The 18019-nt window shown below is 41.5% G+C and overlaps 1 protein-coding gene across 3 annotated transcripts in view; it reads left to right on the top strand.

Annotated features, from left to right (window-relative positions):
* POC1A (POC1 centriolar protein A) overlaps window positions 1-17467 on the top strand; it is a 163425-nt gene extending 145958 nt beyond the window's left edge. For all 3 annotated transcript variants that reach the window (XM_029599472.1, XM_029599471.1, XM_029599469.1), the window contains one exon: window positions 15063-17467. In XM_029599472.1, the coding sequence (XP_029455332.1) occupies window positions 15063-15179 (117 nt within the window). In that variant the 3' untranslated portion in view covers window positions 15180-17467. The remainder of the gene's footprint in view (window positions 1-15062) is intronic.
* Window positions 17468-18019: the final 552 nt, after the last annotated feature.

Genomic DNA, 18019 nt, shown 5'->3' with positions numbered 1-18019 from the left:
TCAGTAGCTTTAAAGATTGCATATCTGGCAAAAAGATGTCTCACTGGCCACAGCATTTGCTATCTGTGTCTTAGGCCTGACCATGACACACCTAACTGTTATTACTATGGCTGGATATCACTGCGGATTCAAAGATCCAGAGCCTGGAAAATGGAGGAGTTGTGCAGGTAAGTGAAGAGCTTCACCCAATCCTCCTCCCGAAGCTGATTCTCTCTAGGTCCCCAGTGCTGAGTTGAGTAGGAGCTTTTCTAGCAGAGCTTCCTCCACTTCAGAGCAGGCCTTGGGTCTTTATACCTCATTGAGGTTGAGTAAAACATGAAATCGTTGGACTTGGGAGTCTGCGAGCCCCTCGCAGGCCCTGTGGTGCTTGGTATCGGCCAAAATGCCAACTGAGTTGGCACCGAGAAAGCAACACGGAGTTGCAGCATTGTCTGTGCTCCACTCATCGGAGTACTGAACCCAGGATGTAGCTGACACGGATCTGGGAGTTCTCAATGCCCCAAGCCTCAGAGCACAGATCAACACTGTTGACACACTGGTCCTTGCTGCTACTGAAGTAGCTATTCCTTAAATCAACACAAAATTCAGCAATTCGATATGCTCCATTTGCCTTCCTTTTCTTCAGAGTAAGCTCGCCATCAAGGCTTTTACAACAAAGTCTTTGTCTGAAGACACCAGATCTTATTTGTTCAGTGGTGCCCTTGATTTCCATGCAACCTCCAAGATGGCTGCTATAGTCCAGAGGGCCTTAAAGAAGAACCTATACTGGTTTTAGAAGATGTACCTCCCCCAATATCTGGCCAGAAGACAAGACAGCTCTTAGACCAAGTGGTGGAGGTGGTGAAGACTTTTTTTGCTTTAATTTTATATCTGAAAGGCAGTTAAGTAGGTAAAGTAAACTAAGAGGGAGTCCCTTTTGCTTTTATACCCAGGATTGCCCCATCAGAAATGCCATGGACAGATCCTAGCCCTTACCAATCACTTGCGGTGGAGTCCATCCAGTTGAAGGACTTACCCCACAGGAATATTTCCCATTGAAAAGACCAATGATCCCACTTCACTTGTTTGCATCTTTATTAGGGGCCTGGGTTAATGTCCTTTTACCCCTTAAGTCAGAGGAAGATCAACGGGGATTTGTTTAGACCACTACATAAACCTTCGCGCCGGTGAGCCTACATAAACCTGCGCGCGCCGGTGAGCCTATTTTACATAGGCTCACCGGCGCGCGCAGACCCCGGGACTCGCGTAAGTCCCGGGGTTCTCCGAGGGGGGCGTGTCGGGGGCGGGCCCGAACCGCGTGGCGTTTAGGGGGCGTGCCGGGAGCGTTTCGGGGGCGGGCCTGGAGGCGTGGTTACGGCCTGGGGGCGTGGCCGCGCCCTCCGGACCCGCCCTCAGGTCGCGTCCCGGCGCGCAGGAGGCCCGCTGACGCGCGGGGATTTACGCCTCCCTCCGGGAGGCGTAAATCCCCCGACAAAGGTAAGGGGGGGGCTTAGACAGGGCCGGGTGGGTGGGTTAGGTAGGGGAAGGGAGGGGAAGGTGAGGGGAGGACAAAAGGAAGTTCCCTCCGAGGCCGCTCCGATTTCGGAGCGGCCTTGGAGGGAATGGGGGTAGGCTGCGCGGCTCGGCGCGCGCCGGCTATACAGAATTGATAGCCTTGCGCGCGCCGATCCAGGATTTTAGTGGATATGCGCGGCTCCGCGCGTATCTACTAAAATCCAGCGTACTTTTGCTTGCGCCTGATGCTCAATATAGATAGACCCAGGAACCTTTTCTTGGGTGGAATTCTTCAAAGAGCTTGTAAACCTTTTGTCCAGGTACAATCTGTGCCACCGGTGACACAGCTACAGCCTTCATCAGAAGACCAAAATCTTCCAGGCCCCTCTCTGCCTCCCTGAGACGTGCCTCCTCTGGACAAAAGCCTCTCCTTAGGGGACACAGACACCTCTGAGGAAGAGCCAGACTCCCTGGAGGAAGGGGAAATCCCTCCAGATATGGAACCATACCGAACCATGATGCGTTTCTTCTCCAAAGATGAGTTATCAGATCTCGTGTCTCTGAGTCTGAAGACGCTGGCCATCCCAGGCACAAGCACCGCAGCGGAGCCAAGGACAAACCCGGTTTTGGTCGGGCTCCATCAGGCCTCATGCCCTTTCTCAATGCTGCAGGCCGTACAACAACTGATTAACCTGGAATGGAATGCGCCAGAGGCCAGCTTCAAAGGAGGGCGGGCCCTAGAAGCCCTATACCCCCTAGAACCCTCAGCCAAAGAACTCCTGGGGTTCCCCAAAGTGGACGCCATGGTCTGTGCTGTCGCAAAGTGCACTTACCATTCCAGTCGAAGAGGAGCGGCACTCAAGGATGCCCAGGACAGACGTCAGGAATCCATCCTTACATAATCATTTGATGTCGCAGTTATGTCCCTGCAGATTTCTGCCTGCTGTGTCGTGGTGACACGTGCCTGCTTATTGCTTTCCAGAGACGCAACCACGTCCGAAACATTAGAACCGGCGATATCTTTCCTCATGGATGCGACCTTCAACCTGGTGCGCACCTCAGCCAGGGGCGTCTCATCCATAGTGGCAGCCAGAAGGCAACTCTGGCTCCGAAGCTGGTCAGCCGACGCGACTTCCAAGACGAAACTCATGAGAATGCCCTTCAAAGGAACCCTCCTGTTCAGAAGCGAACTGGAGAAGTTAGCCGACAAATGGGGCGAATCCTCAGTACCTCTGCTACCGGAGGACAGGAACAAAAGAAGCCAACATCCCTCTCCCCGAACTACCAAGGGCAGAGGATCACAGCATTTTAGACCATACAAAAACACATACCAAGCTCCTCGTCCTGCAGGCAGGGGCCAATCCTTTCGGAACAGACACAACAAGAGGGGAGCTGGCTCAGGTCCCAGGCCCCAGCCGCACCCCACAATGAGAATCAACAGACCCATCCACAGGAAGAAGCCATAGTGGGCAGGCTTGCCCTATTCTACCAAAGATGGGTTGAGATAATGTCTGACAAGTGGGTCATAACTATCATTCGAGAGGGATACTATCTGGACTTCCACAGCATCCCTCCAGACAAATTTGTGAAATCACCATGCCTCTCCCTCTCCAAGAGGACAGTGGTGGGAACCACACTGTCAAAATTACTCACCCTAAAGGCGATAACACCGGTGCCCACGCACCAACAAAATACTGGTCACTATTCCATCTATTTTATCGTCCCCAAGAAAAAGGGCACATTCCGGCCCATTCTGGACCTCAAGTCCGTCAATCGCTACTTGAGGGTACCACACTTCCGCATGGAAACCCTGTGCTCGGTCATAAGGGCGGTACAGCTGGGAGAATTTCTGACCTCTGGATCTGTCAGAGGCCTATCTCCACATCCCAGTCCATCCCGACCATCAGCGCTTCCTACGCTTCGTGATCCTGGACCATGATTACCAGTTCCAGGTGTTACCCTTCGGACTAGCTACAGCCCCTCGGACATTCACCAAAATTATGGTTGTAGTGGCGGCGACACTGAGGAAAGAAGGAATCCTCGTACATCCGTAAATGGACATTTGGCTGATCAGGGCAAAATCTCCAGAAGAAAGTCATCAGGCAACCACCAGAGTGGGGATTCTGACTGCCTGCGGAAGGATGTTGCGGTCTTCGCACAAGGCTTCAAATATTCTCCGTATTCAAATGTAGGTTAGAGACGTGGAAAACTTGCGTGCTCGGATCAAGGTGTCAATCACTGCCCTCGAGTATCCGCTCTTCTTCAGGTGAGTCCTCTCAATGGCCAAACCGTAAGAGAATAGAGTTGAGTCTTGTGGAGGATCGGTCCTTGTGTGGAGATGGACCCAGCGGGTTCCCCACCAGAAGTCTTCGCATTTCTGCGTACCATGGCCTTCTTGGCCAGTCCGGGGCCACTAGAAGTACTAGTCCCCTGTGGTGTTCTATCTTGCGGATAATCCTGCCCAGTAGTGGCCATGGGGGAAAGGTGTACAGCAGGATCTTCCTGTGGCCAGGTCTGGACGAGGGCATCGATCCCCTGGGATTGTGGTTCTCGTCTGCGGCTGAAGAAGTTGGGAACTTGGGTGTTGGACTGTTGAATACATCTTTTGCTGTTTCTTTTGTGCAAACTTTGCTGGTTTCATACAGTTTACAGCCCACTGGCCAGTTTACAGCCCACTGGCCTGCTTCAGAGCCAAAGTGGACAGCATCATTAAAGTGGCCGATACCCCTATGGAACCTCAATCTGGTACTAGACTTCCTAGTGGGATCCTCTTTTAGACCTACCCGCGGTCTGTCTCTACTGCTTCTGACCTTGAAGACTACATTCCTAGTGGCAATATGTTCAGCCCGTCGCATCTCTGAGCTTCAAGCACTATCCTGTCGGGAACCGTTCCTCAGATTCACACGGGATCCATACAGCTATGCACTGTGTCCCCTCCTTCCTTCCAAAGGTGGTTTCGCATTTCCACCTAAACCAAACCATCTCGCTGCCATCTCCAGACGAGCATAAGGATTCGGAAAATTCTCGCGTTCGCCATCTTAACGTTTGCAGACTACTAGTCCGATTCCTGGAAAGATCGGAATCCGAATGAAAGACGGACCACCTATTCATCCTTCATAGCGGGAAGAAACAAGGGGAAGCGGCCTTGCGGGCAACCACAGCCCGCTGGATCAAAGAAGGCTCTCCTGCCTATGAAGAGGCAGGAGAGCCTCCACCTCTACAAGTCAAGGCCCATTCCACAAGAGCCCAGACAGTGTCCTGGGCAGAAACCAAGATGCTGTCACCCTCCGAGATCTGTCGGGCGGCGACATGGTCCTCCATTCACACCTTCTCTAGGTTCTACCACCTGGATGTTCAGGCCTGGGAGGACACAGCATTCACAAGGGCATTACTAAGTGGGCCACAGGCAGCCTCCCACTCGGTTCGGGAGTAGCTTTTGTACATGCCATTGGTCCTGAGTCCATCTGCTACACGCTAGGAAATAGAGAAATTATTTACCTAATAATTTCATTTTCCTTAGCGTAGACAGATGGACTCAGCATCCCGCCCACGGCTGCCCCAAAACACGGAAACATCAGGTGACAATCCCCGAGAGCAAGGCAAGCACGGGTAAGCCAGACGTTACCCATAGTTGCCGGGTGTCTGCATGAGTGCACTGGCGGTCTCCAGCTAGAAATCACTTCAACCAGTTCAAGTTAATCAAGTTATCCAAACACATATATATCTACAATTGCTTTTCAAGGAGAATACTGAAGAGCAGAGCTTCCTGTATGGGTATATGTAGTGCTGACGTCAGATTGAAATCTGACTCTGTGTCCAATTGCTATCAGGAGTACACTACACCCATTGGTCCTGAGTCCATCTGTCTACACTAAGGAAAACGAAATTATCAGATAAGTAATTTCTCCATTTATTTTCAGAACATATAGGCCTTATATCAGTGATTCTCTGCTTCAGTATGTTATATCGCAGTACAGTATTCTTCATGTAAGCTAACAAGCTGCTTAAAATAATTTCCCATAGCAGTCATAAGCAAATTTTAACCCCAAGAAAATTTCTGCCCCACTTTTGTGCACATAATTTTCACAACCAGTCCCTGTTGGGCTGTAAATTGTATGAAACCAGCAAAGTTTGCACAAAAGAAACAGCAAAAGATGTATTCAACAGTTTACTTTCCCATGCATTGATAATTTTTCTGGAAGATAATAGGCCTTTCCAATCTGCAGAAGAGATTGATTAGACATTTCCAAAGATTCCATTGTTTCTGAAGCCACAGCGCTGTACAGTATCATATAGAAGACTGTTCGATTGCTGGACCTGGCTTCTGTTCCCTGGCCTGGCCAATGCTGGTGGTGATGCTAAGGCAAAGTTCACAGCTTTCATATCAGCCATTGTTTAATAGTGACACCTATTGGTTGGACATAAGTTGCATGCATACCAGTTTCTGAAGGGTGCCATGGTCTTTGGCTTGTGGCCAAGGACTATCAATAGAATGGCTTGTCTATATGGGTTATAAAAATAGGGTAAAAACCCTGGATAGTACAAACAAATATTTATTGCATCATAGCTGAATGGAAACTGGCTTTAATTTCACTGAAAGCCCAAAGCAATAGGAAGAAACTGCCAGGTCATAAAACTGTGTCTCTGTCTGTCTCATTCATTCATTCATTGCAAACTATTTTGCCGTGTGTGCATACTGCACAAGTGAGACCTAATGTTTCTACCCAAGAACCTCAGTATGGACTTTCTTTAGTAGCAGTGAGACGTGATTTGTTTATGCAGTGGATTTTTTGGTGATATTTGTATTTTTATAAAACATTGTTTTTAAATGTCAAGTCATGAGGGGTCACTTGGCGTGATGATCCGGTGAAGACATGTTGCTGGCCGGCTCTGGGTCTTTCACGCGTAATCCTGGCTGATCTCGCTGATCATCACATCAAGTAAACGTGACACCTCCAGTAAGCCTTGATACACATGAGCATCGACACTTGTCTAAATCTCCATTGGGTATGCCGGCTAGACCCACGAATAGAGATACAGAAAAGTTGAGGCCTAGTTCAACCAAAATGGCTGCCGCTACAGATTTACCATCACAAAGCGGGATCGACGAACTGACACTTGCCGCACTGACCCAAGCAGTAACCTTCGCCCTCTCTAGTAAACTGGATGCGATTTTGGGGAAAACTCTCTGAAGTTCAAACAACCCTGCATGAAATCACTCCCCGGTTAGACCAGAAGGGCGTGTATCCTCTGTAGAGGACGATACAATGGAAAACTCGCAGCAACTGGAACAGCTGAAGAAAGATTGCTCTGCATGCAGACAAACTTGACAATTTGGAGAATAGATCACGTAGGAATAATTTGAGATTTGTGGGCATACCGGAGGAGGTGAGCGATATCGATCTAAACAAGAATCTGACTTCATGGCTCCTGGAGGCTTTGCAGTTACAGACCCTGGCTTCTAATCTGGTGATAGAACGAGCATACAGATTAGGACCACACAAGAATGCTGACAATCAGCCATGATTCATCATCGCTCGTTTTTTGAACTTTGAGCACAGACTGTTTATTTGTGCCACATCGCGAAAACAAACATCTCTAACTTATGGAAATTCTCAAGTTAAAATATTTCAAGATTTCTCCCCTAAACTAACAGCGAAACAGAATTTGCAACAGTCTCTTCTACTCTGGTGAAGAAGCAAATGCAATTTTCCTTTCTTTTTCCGGCTAGACTTAGAGTGTGGCATGAAAATCAAATACAGCTATTTGAATCGTCTGTTGCGGCCTCACAGGTGTAGAAATAACAATTTAAATCCTCTTTTTCTTACTACTTGGTGAACTGGGCGGAACCCCTGGTTAACTGCTGCCTCAGTTCTAAAACTCCATAAACTAAAGGCGAAAGATGTTCTTGTGGAACAGAAGTTTTTGTGGAAATGTTTGTGCCCTGTTGTCAGTCTACAATGGCGAATTTCATGTTTTTAGGTATTATTGGTGATATTTATTTATCTAGCACTGTTAAATGTGCATAAGCTGTATATAATTTCCTGTGTAAACAGGAACTGGTCATAAGATTTTTTTCTTTCTCTGGTCAGCCAACTGCTTACGTTTATTATTGTTTATTGGGGCGAAAGACCTGTGCACGTGAGTGACCCAGGCTCTTCTGGTGAAGAGCGGTATTCCATCATATATGGTAATTGAGGCTGGGGGGGGGGAGGGGGGATGTTATGGGGAAGACTCACTCCAAAGATTTATTTTTCTTTGTGGCACCACTTGTTAAAATGTTTGTGATAGCAGGGGGGACATCTTCCTTTGCTGAGCTTTCCTATTTTAAACCAGGGACGTTTAGTTTACGTCTAGTGGGCAATATATACCATGGCCACTTTCAGTACAGCTATGGCTAAGTCTATCCGATTTATAACTTGGAATGTAAATGGCATGGGATCTCTGATTAAAAGGCAAAAATTATTTTCCCACCTATGAAAATTAAAAGGAGATATTCTGCTCCTCCAAGAGACACATGTCAGCCACAGAACATAAAAAGTTACACAAAGGGGGATTCTTCCAGGTATTCTTTTCATCTGGTTCTACCAAAAACAAGGGGGTGGGGGTTTTGATTCAATTGCAAGTCTCCTTTAAATTTCTAAACATGTAGAAAGATGCCAACAGCAGAACTATTATGGTTATAGGTTCCCTATTTGGTCAGGAAGCCATACTAATTTTTGCCTATTCATCGAACCAATATGACCATTCTTTTTTTTTTTTTTTCTAGTATCCTAGAAGGGTGGTCCTTATGGGGGGATATTTCAACTGTGTAATGGATCTTGATCTAGATTGCCAGTCAAGTACCAAGATTTCTAAATTGGGGAAAGATAAAGGGATTTGGTTTTTATATCGGTGCCTCTTAGCGGTAGATACTTGGAGGGCTTTACACCCAGGGGAACGAGACTTCACTCACTGCAAAAACACATCCAATGAAGTCCAGAAATAGATTTTATTACCTCAGAATTATTCTTTTCAAAAAACATTTCCTCTGTAGAAATAGGTCAATTGCTTATCTCAGACCACTGTCTGGTTTTGTGTAATATGGTAATTGTGGGTGGTCCTCCAGGTTTGTTCCAGTGGCGCATACCAGAATGGCTTGCGCAAGATCAGGAATTTCGGGAATTTTTGACAAAGAAATGGGGAGTGTATGAAGAATTTAACAAGATGCATAATAACCCTAATTTATTTTGGGGAAACAGCAAAAGTAGTACTGAGAGAGGAAATTGAGTTGCGTTTCATATAAGCGAAAACTTAGAGCTAAAACGATTCTTGATTTAGGGAAGGCTTTGACATATTTTAAAGAACAATGGAATTCAATGCAATTGGCAGAATGGAATGATGATTTTTTTTTTGGCACAACATACTTTGAATGACTTACTACATCAAAAAGCAAAAAAAAATTCCATATTCATATTTTGCCATAAACTATTTTTACATGGGAACAAACCTGGTCGACTTTTAGCTAACCTGACTAAATCACACTGCCCTTCTAAATTCATTAGTAATATGCGGAGAACAAATAGTACAATGTCTATTACTACCAAGCACATAGGGGAGGTGTTTTGAGATTATCAATCTCTTTATGGTTCTGAAAACCCAAATAAAGCTAACCAGGAGGCGTCTGCAAAACCTTAATCTACCCAAATTAACCTCAGAACAGCTAGCTGGTATAAATAAGCCTATTATTGAACTTGAAGTAGCAGGCATAATAAAAGATCTAAAATTGCACAAATCTAAATTCTTTATTCTTCAAAATATTGCAACCTTATATAATACCCTTCTTGGTTACACTATTTAATTCCATGGTGAATAATGAACAAATCCCCAATTCGATGACTGAGGCAACAATTAATGTTACCTAAACCGGGAAGGGACCCATTGGACCCAGGATCATACTGCTCAATTTCCCTTTTAAATCAAGATATCAAAATCTATGCAAAAATTTTAGCTAATAGACTAAAAAATGTATTGCTTGATCTTATATCCTTAGAACAAACAGGTTTTGTGCATGGGCATAAAGCCCAAACCAACATCTGTCATTTTGCTTCTGGAAGCATGTCATCAACACCATCCCCTGGACCCCATATTGATTAGCTTTGACTCAGAAAAAGCTTTTGATAGGGTCAAATGGGAATACTTTCTTTCAGTTCTAGAACAATTTGGTTTTTCTGGATTTTTTCTTAAAGCTATTCATCTTTTATACCAACGACCAATAGTCCATATTAGTGTTGTTAACTCTTCTTCATCGCTATTTAGTTTACATAGAGGTACGAACAAGGGTGTCCCCTTTCCCCTCTGCTTTACATTTTGTCACTGGAACCCCTAACCCAGAAACTAAAACAAGATGTAGAGATTTTGGGGATAATAGGTACCCAAGAATTAAAATTGATGGTATTTGCAGATGACATGCTTCTTATACTGTCACGTGCCAAACAATCTCGCCCCAAAGTTTTAGCTTATATGACTAAGTTCGGTAGTTTTTCTGGGCTAAAAATAAATTTACAAAAATCTGAAGTAATGGATATATTAGGTCATTTACATTTCATGTGGCCCCACTTTCCATTAAGCTGGTCTGCGGACAGCATCAAGTATTTCGGTATTAAAGTTCACCGTTATCCAGGACAGTGGTATTCTGCAAATGTTCTTCTCCAGGAGATAAAGCATAAATTGACTAGTTGGATGCAATTTCCACTTTCATTGCTCAGAAGGATAGCCATTACCAAAATGATACTTGTACCGAAGCTTCTGTACTTGCTGCAAATGGCTCCTCTAATTTCTAGTAAGGATCTCAAATTACTACAGCATTTGTTTATGCTATTTTTCTGGAAAGGTTGTAGGGCGAGCCAGAAATTTGTCAATTTGACCACGCCAAAAGTAGAGGGTAATCTGGGATTTGCTGAGCTAAGAAAATATAATCTTGCTTGTCTTTTTATTAATTTTAAGTTATTGGCTACGGCCCCTAACACTTGGTTCCATTTCTTATATGGAAAATGTAGTATACTGTACCTCCTCCATGCACAACCTAAACACTTAACAATGCTTCTTTTAGACCCTTTGCTATTTCAAAATGTGAGACGAGCGTGGAAATCATTACATACCTACTTGAATTTGTTGGCAAATTTCCCTATGCCTACCGTTAGTGGGTAATCCTGAATTTGTACCAGGACTGGAGGGGAAATTTTGTACTTTTTTCAATTCCCATGGGCCGACGTTGGTACTTTCATTTGTGAATTTAAGATTGAGATCCACGCACTCTTTCCCATATTGTGTAAATAATTTACAGTTCTCTCAAAAAGACTTCCTGACTTACTGCAGATCTGCAGTTTTATTAATTATGTATTACAGGGACCTTGGGACCAAATTAATTGTCCATTTCAATGCTTTATGAGTCTAATAGTTGCTTCCAAGCTTTCATTATCCCAGTTACATAAGTTTTTTACACTCTACCTCTTCCTACCAAATATATAAAGGTCTGGCGGCTACATGGGGTAAAGATCTTGGACTCTCTATCAGTGCTAAGCAGCTAGTGGAGAGTAATATACAAGTGGGTAAAGCGGTTAAAGGAGCAAAGGTTTGGGAGTCTCAGCTCCATCACCGCTCTCTACATTAATGGCGGGGGTGGAAGGGAATTAGAACCAAGAGCTAAGAGAAACAGATAAGTATGGGAGAAGAAATGAGGGAAGCTTGCTGGGCAGACTGGATGGGCCATTTGGTCTTCTTCTGTCGTCATTTCTATGTTTCTATATGTTTCTATATTATAAGGTACTACATAGACTTGTATTTTGGCCAAATAAAGCTTAAAAAGCACATATAGCGGTTTCCAACAACTGCCCAAAATGTGCTCACCTGCTTGCATCTCTTATGCACTGTTAATGGGAATGTCCAATAAATCAGTCTTTCTGGAACTCGATACAAAAGTTTTTCATTTATTAAAATTGCCAGAGTTGCGTTCGACACCAGCTTTTTGTTTGCTAAGACTTTGCCAATGAGGTACCTCTGGACTGTCTATTATTGGTGACCAAAGGATGTTTGGTGGCCTTATGCTTAATTTTTCAACATTGGTTCGCATCTTCTGGCCCCTCACTGGAGCTGTGGAAGTTACCCTTTCTGGACCTCTATTTGCTGGAGAACAAATCAGCTAATTTAGAAACGAAGAAACTGCAAGCTTGTTTTCATCGTGTGGAAACCGGTTATACACTGTCTAAAGGCCCAGTTATAAGTCTATAATCCTAAACTTTTATGCAACATCTAGATGGACTGGAGATTGTATACATTTTGGATGCCGAATATTCCCATGACTAGTCCTAATATGGAGTATTTGGGGTGGGAGGGAAGGGGGAAGGATACAAAACAAAAAGGGCAAAATGCTTATTTGGTAATGTTTGTGCTCTGAGATGACGATGTAATTTTGCTGTAAATGTTACAAGTCTCGCTTTAAATATAAAGGTCATATGACAGTTTCAATAAATATATTTCAGACATAAATGTCAAGTCATAACCAAGGCAAATCAGTTTCTAAACAGAGCACATGCCTCTTTATTTCATAGATCAGGCTTTTTTGCTTGATATATTTCTATCTGTTTCACTCAAATAGTTGTAAAATTGCATTTTGATAGTTGAAAATGCACCACTAACTATATAACATTTCTCCCTGTCTCCAAAAGAAGCGCATACTTTTACTTTTTGACAGAATCATTATCTGAATGTATGATAAATACAGGAAAACCAAATGAAAGCTGTAACAAACTGTCTCATTAAAACTGTAGACTAGTTCAGGTTTTAAAAGAGAGAACATATCCTTTGTTCATTTTGTAGTAACATTCACCCTCTAAACAGAGCACATGTTCCAACACTGCTCTCTACGTTAATGGCGGGGGTGGAAGTGAAATAGAATAAAAAAAAGTTACTAAGAGCCAAGAGAAACAGATAAGTATGTGAGAGAAAAAAAAAAGTGCAAAAGTTTGCTGGGCAGACTGGATGGGCCGTTTGGTCGTCTTCTGCCGTCGTTTCTATGTTTCTAAGTTTTACTAACAAATAATTAGTTTTTAAATTCTTTAAGATGCTGTCTTGGAATTCCATCTAGATTTTAAAAGCATCCATGTTAGTAGAAGTAAGTGCTTACAGATCTGACTGGTCATTGTTGGCTGTCATGAATAATATCAGAGTGAATAAACCATTTATAACCCATTTTTTGTTCTGAACAAGAACATGGGGCAAGTATAATAGGGCAATTTAAACAATGTTGAAAACGAGTTTGTCGTACAATTTTAATTGGGACCAAGTATTGCTATTTTCTGTATAGTAAATGACATTTGAAAAAAATCAGCTGGCCCAAGCAGTCTACCCAGTAATTCCTGTCCACATTGCCTAGGATATTTCTCAGCTGCCAGTCTTAGAATGTGACCTCTTGTAAGATATCACACCTTGTCCAAGACAGTTTTTATCATCATCTTCCTTTGTACTGCAATTGTCGTGTAGATGAGCTTGCAAAATCCCCTCTTTAGTTCACATTCAGAACCCCTCCCTTCTCATGTTTATGCACCTCTTCTTTTTAATACTGCTACTCAGAAAGGGGATGGTAACGCAACCCCTTTGTCCTGCCTGAGAGGGTGGAGCTAGGCAGTTGGCAGGAGCTTGGAGAATTGTCTACTCACCAACCATGAATAATGATTGAGGCTGCTTTCTCAGCAAAGGCAAGTTTAAAAAAAACCCAAAAAAACCCAAACTGTTCTACACTCGTTTTCTGGACCTATCCTGTCCCCTTTTTCTAACCCATGTCACACCTTGCTGTGCCTGTCTTCCTGAGCACCCCTCGGGGTAGAGGAGGGAAATGCGGCTAGGGGCAGAGCAGGGGAGATTGGGCATCCTCTTCTAGGCTCGGCCCAGGGGCAAATATGTGAATCTTCAATGAGCAATTGGGTCACCTGTCCTATTCCCCTAGAACTATATAGTTGATGGAGTTGAGACAGTTGAGGAAGTTCAAGTATACGTGACCTAATGCTATCACCAGTTGTGTTGTAGCTGGGTTTGTTCCACAGGCTGCCATCTACAATCAGCAAGACCTGTAGGGCAGGCCAACTATGGCCAGGTTTATGCTGCAAGTCATGAAAACAAAAAAATGATAGTAATGTTAACAAAGAATCAACAGTAAAGTGACTTTGAACTGTCTGGCTGGACTAGGAGGTGGGAGATACTGTCATCTATTTACAGTGGTTATGGAAATTGATTCTGATGTCTTGACCTGTATTCTAATAAAGCTAGCTGCAGTCTATTGTTTCTACTAGCTTTGGTCTTCTGGTCCATTCATGGGCATTTTTTTTTGGGGGGGGGGGGGGACGGACAGACAAGGCAGAGAGAAGTCAGTGCACACACTATATGTACCTATGCTATGCAAAACTGTGGAGCTCATCATTTTAGTATTCAAATAAATTTAGCAATATATTGTGACAAATGCCAAAATATATTAACAGGTTTGTTTGTTTTTGTTTTGCTGCAAGAATAAGCTAAAATGACAGTGTGTCATACAGCATCAGTTACTACTTTAAACACAAGCTTAGGTGAATGGGTTTGTTGGCTAATTTTACTATTTAAAATATAGGAAAATTTTCATAGGAATTTTAATTGAACTGATAGTTAAAAGAAAGATGTCCTTAAGGGAAAAGGCTGCTTTCAATTTAATCATAGAACTGTCCTGATTACTTAATAAAAAAAGATGGTTTATGAACCATGTTAACAAATGAGTCCTTGTTATATATACTGAAGCTTGGAAATGCTTCCATGTGTTTTTTACTGCTTCAATTGGAGACTGCAATTCACTCATTGCCTAGGGGACCCAACAGATGTTTTCCATTATCTGTAGAAGTGTTTTGTCAATGTTTATGCATACTATAGACTTCTATTTTAAGTAATTAAATAGTAATTCAACTGTAGATATTGTAATCTTTTATTTCTCAAGAATAAATATGATGCTAGATCTTTAAACCATTTGGTAACCAGTAGATTTTACCATTGGCAGCTGGGGCAAATTTTTATCAATATTAGCGTCTTAGGGTTGATAGCAGTTTTAGAGCTGGCATGCTCCATATTGTTCAGAAACTGTTCTCCATCTTTAGGGCCAGTGGTGCTATAGTTTGAAATGTTTAAAGTCATTTTAAGTTCTTCAATTAAATGATCCAGTTTGTATCTAGTATCTACTATCCCAGTCGAGTAAATGGTAAATATTGATATAAATTGTAAATGATTTTGCTATGGAAACTTGTTAATTAGGAAATGGGTTCAGAATACTAGATCGTTTTATATAATATAGTAAATGGTCATAGGTTGGGTTACAATAAGTGACCTAGAAGATAGAGGCTGCTGCCTGTACAACCACATTCTTTTCAAGGTAAAGTTATAGAAGTCTGCAAATATTACAGTGTGACTGGTCTTTTATCAGTATTTATTATCAGTGAATGCTTAAAAAAAAAAAAAAAGTATAGCTGCACAGAAAGCAAAAAATAATTACATGTGTAATTTTATTTTCTTAGACTGTAGGCATTCTAGAGCAAAGACTGACACTAACTGAAGACAAACTGAAGGAATGTCTTGATAACCAACGCAAGATTACTCTTCACATAAAGCAGACTGATCATAAGAATGACTGAGAAACCTACCTTAGGAAGAGTGGATTTCCATGGTTTTACTTGGAGTGGTTTTTTATTTTTGTTTTTACAAAATAAAATTTTATAAAACTACTTTTATTAACAAAATAACCCCTCAACTGCTTTAGTATTTGTTCATTGATCAAATCTAATATTAGTTTTCTCTTTTCCCAGCCAAACATTTTCTGAAAACATCTTTCACTGCTTTTTAAACTATATACCTGTTTGGACTAGGGAAGGGTGGATTCTTGAACACATTTTATTTTTTCTCAAGACTGATTTCCGTAAAGGTCTATACTATCTAAAAAAGCATGTCCTATGCATCCTCCATAAGAATATCAGCGACTTAGTCTTGTTTGGGGCTGATGTCTCTGTTGCATATTAGTAAAATGGAAGTTATTTATTTGATCTAAAAATGTTAATATTTGAGCTGCTTTATAGAATCAAGAAATTCCATGCAGACTTAGTGGAGCCTGCTTTCTAGTATGCACATGCATCTACTCATATTCTTAGATCCAAAAAATACCCAGCAAGATCTTCTTTAACCTTCTGACATGACATGAAAATTTGATATGACTTAAGGCTTTATACAGTTTGTGTTACAATATCCTTGCAACAAAGAGTTTATAATCTAAACATAACTTCCATAGAAGGTTAACGACTCATTTAAGTTCACTGAGTGGTGAATAGGGAAACCAAATTTGGATATGCATGTTCACATCTGTATGCTCTAAGCGCTGTGCTACATTGCCAGTTTCTAGAATAAACCTTTCACTTGTATCTACTATCCTTTGTTATTCCTCCATTTCCCACTTTATTGCCTCCCATTCTGGTTGATCCATATTCCTTTCATACCCTTATAATAAAATTCAGTGCTATGTATTTGTCTGTAGTTTCATCTAAACTTGCAAGGTATGATGTGGCATTTTTTGCAATGTCATAGTCAATGTTGATGTCCAAGAAAGAAGTTTTATGCCATTTTTAAGCTTATATTTAAGTCCAACTAACATGGAGGAGGGAGTCTTGATGCTGTACCTTATCAGTATAATTCCATTGAAATACCTGTGTTTAGCTTTTCATTCTTGTACATGTTGCATCCTTTGAACTGTAAATGTATTCAAGATCAGTATAATTGTATAAAGAAAGCAAGACTGAAGTAGTTCAGTGGGTTTAGAAGTTACATATAATTTGTAGTCTTGGTGACATTGAGGTTAAACAAAATGGTGCCTCTATTTTGTTAATGTGACGCAACATCTTGAATAATGGAAAATATTTAAAATTAGTTTCATAACTGTTGCTGTTGCTTTTTATAATACAAATGTCTACAGTCAGATGGTATTTTTAATAATTTAGCAGAATTATTTATATCACATTTATTAAAATGTAATGCAGTGGCAGAAGATAGCAAGTGATTTTGTGGCTAATGCTTTTGATCCATTTGTCTTCTGTTGGATAACTATTTTCTTCACTGTCCTTTGATGCCCATAATTTTCAGCACTACAGTTTTTAATCAGGAAAAATGGAGATACTTCATTTAAAAAACATCTCATGAACATGAAGTGTATAGTTGCCCATTTTCCCAATGTCCAGAAGCATCATTGATGAAATATATCTGGACTGTTCGACCCCCAGTGAATAAAAGATGTACTTGGAGCTCCTTGGTACAAGGATGTCAACAAAAAAATAGTATGATCCATTGATTAATATTGAATTGACCTTCTCTTGCTGTCTATAAAATCATCTTTTTATAATTGATGTTATAAAATAAAAAAAATTATAGGTAGATGCCATTCACTCAGTGGTAAAAGAAGGGTATACAGGATCCACTTTTTGTTATGTCAGCCTTCTGACTCCAACCCATGGAAGTAAGGTACAGGAGCAACTGAACCATTCAGAAACCTCTATTTTCTTAATCCTGCTTGTTTTATCCCCTAATTCCTTCATTTTATTATATAATTTAAGATGGATAACCAGATTTCTTGGGTTATATTCTGTTCCGACTAGTTTAGTTGTGAGATCTGCATATCCCTCTTGCCAATGTGAGTGGAAGGCAGAGGGTCCTCTCTCCAAAACTGGTAGTTATTCTGATATTTCCAGATTAGCAGTTAAGGGGTTAAAAGAATGCTGGTTTACATTTTTATTTTTATACGTTTTTATTGCCTTTGTAATACTTTTTGTAATTTATATATTGTATAGTTTTTTCCTACCGTTTCATTGTAAGGTCCTGAAATTGATGCATTATTGTAAATAATTGATATAAAACCAATTAAAGTTAAATATCTAAACTGGTATTAAATTGTCCATCTGGAAAAGTTACTGAAAATCTTACACCAAAATTTTCTCAAGTATTGATAAAGTTGATATAAAGACATTTTTAATAAACTGTCAGTAATAGATACACAAATCCATAAGATAATTTATCTTCATATGCTTATATATACAAATACACGTGTATGTATATTAATGTCTCTTTTTTTCTTAATTGTATTTGAGGCAAACTACTGGAAAGCCACATGTTCTGTTGGATACAAGTAAGCAACTCCATTGTTTTATTTGCTGTTTTCTACAGAAAATTGCTGTGGTCTGCAAGTTTTACTCTGACTGAGAACTACTTTTTTAGTTTTCACTTAAAAGTTGCATTTTCTCCTCAGAGATGTGCAAAACAGTCAAACTTGGTTCTAGCATTCTTGGGAAGTGACATCTTGCAATTTTACACTGACATGGCACTAACACTGGCATGACACATGCATGTTCCCAAAAAAGTTTGCAAAGAGGAGTTGTATGTTTTTCACTAAAGGGTGGATTTTCAAAGGCCCGCGTGCATTTAAAAATGGGCCCGGCCA

This window comes from Rhinatrema bivittatum, chromosome 4 (assembly GCF_901001135.1).
Source record: "Rhinatrema bivittatum chromosome 4, aRhiBiv1.1, whole genome shotgun sequence".
Taxonomy (NCBI): domain Eukaryota; kingdom Metazoa; phylum Chordata; class Amphibia; order Gymnophiona; family Rhinatrematidae; genus Rhinatrema; species Rhinatrema bivittatum.
Note: the sequence above shows the minus strand (reverse complement) of the source record. Positions and strands in the feature narration are given on the sequence as shown.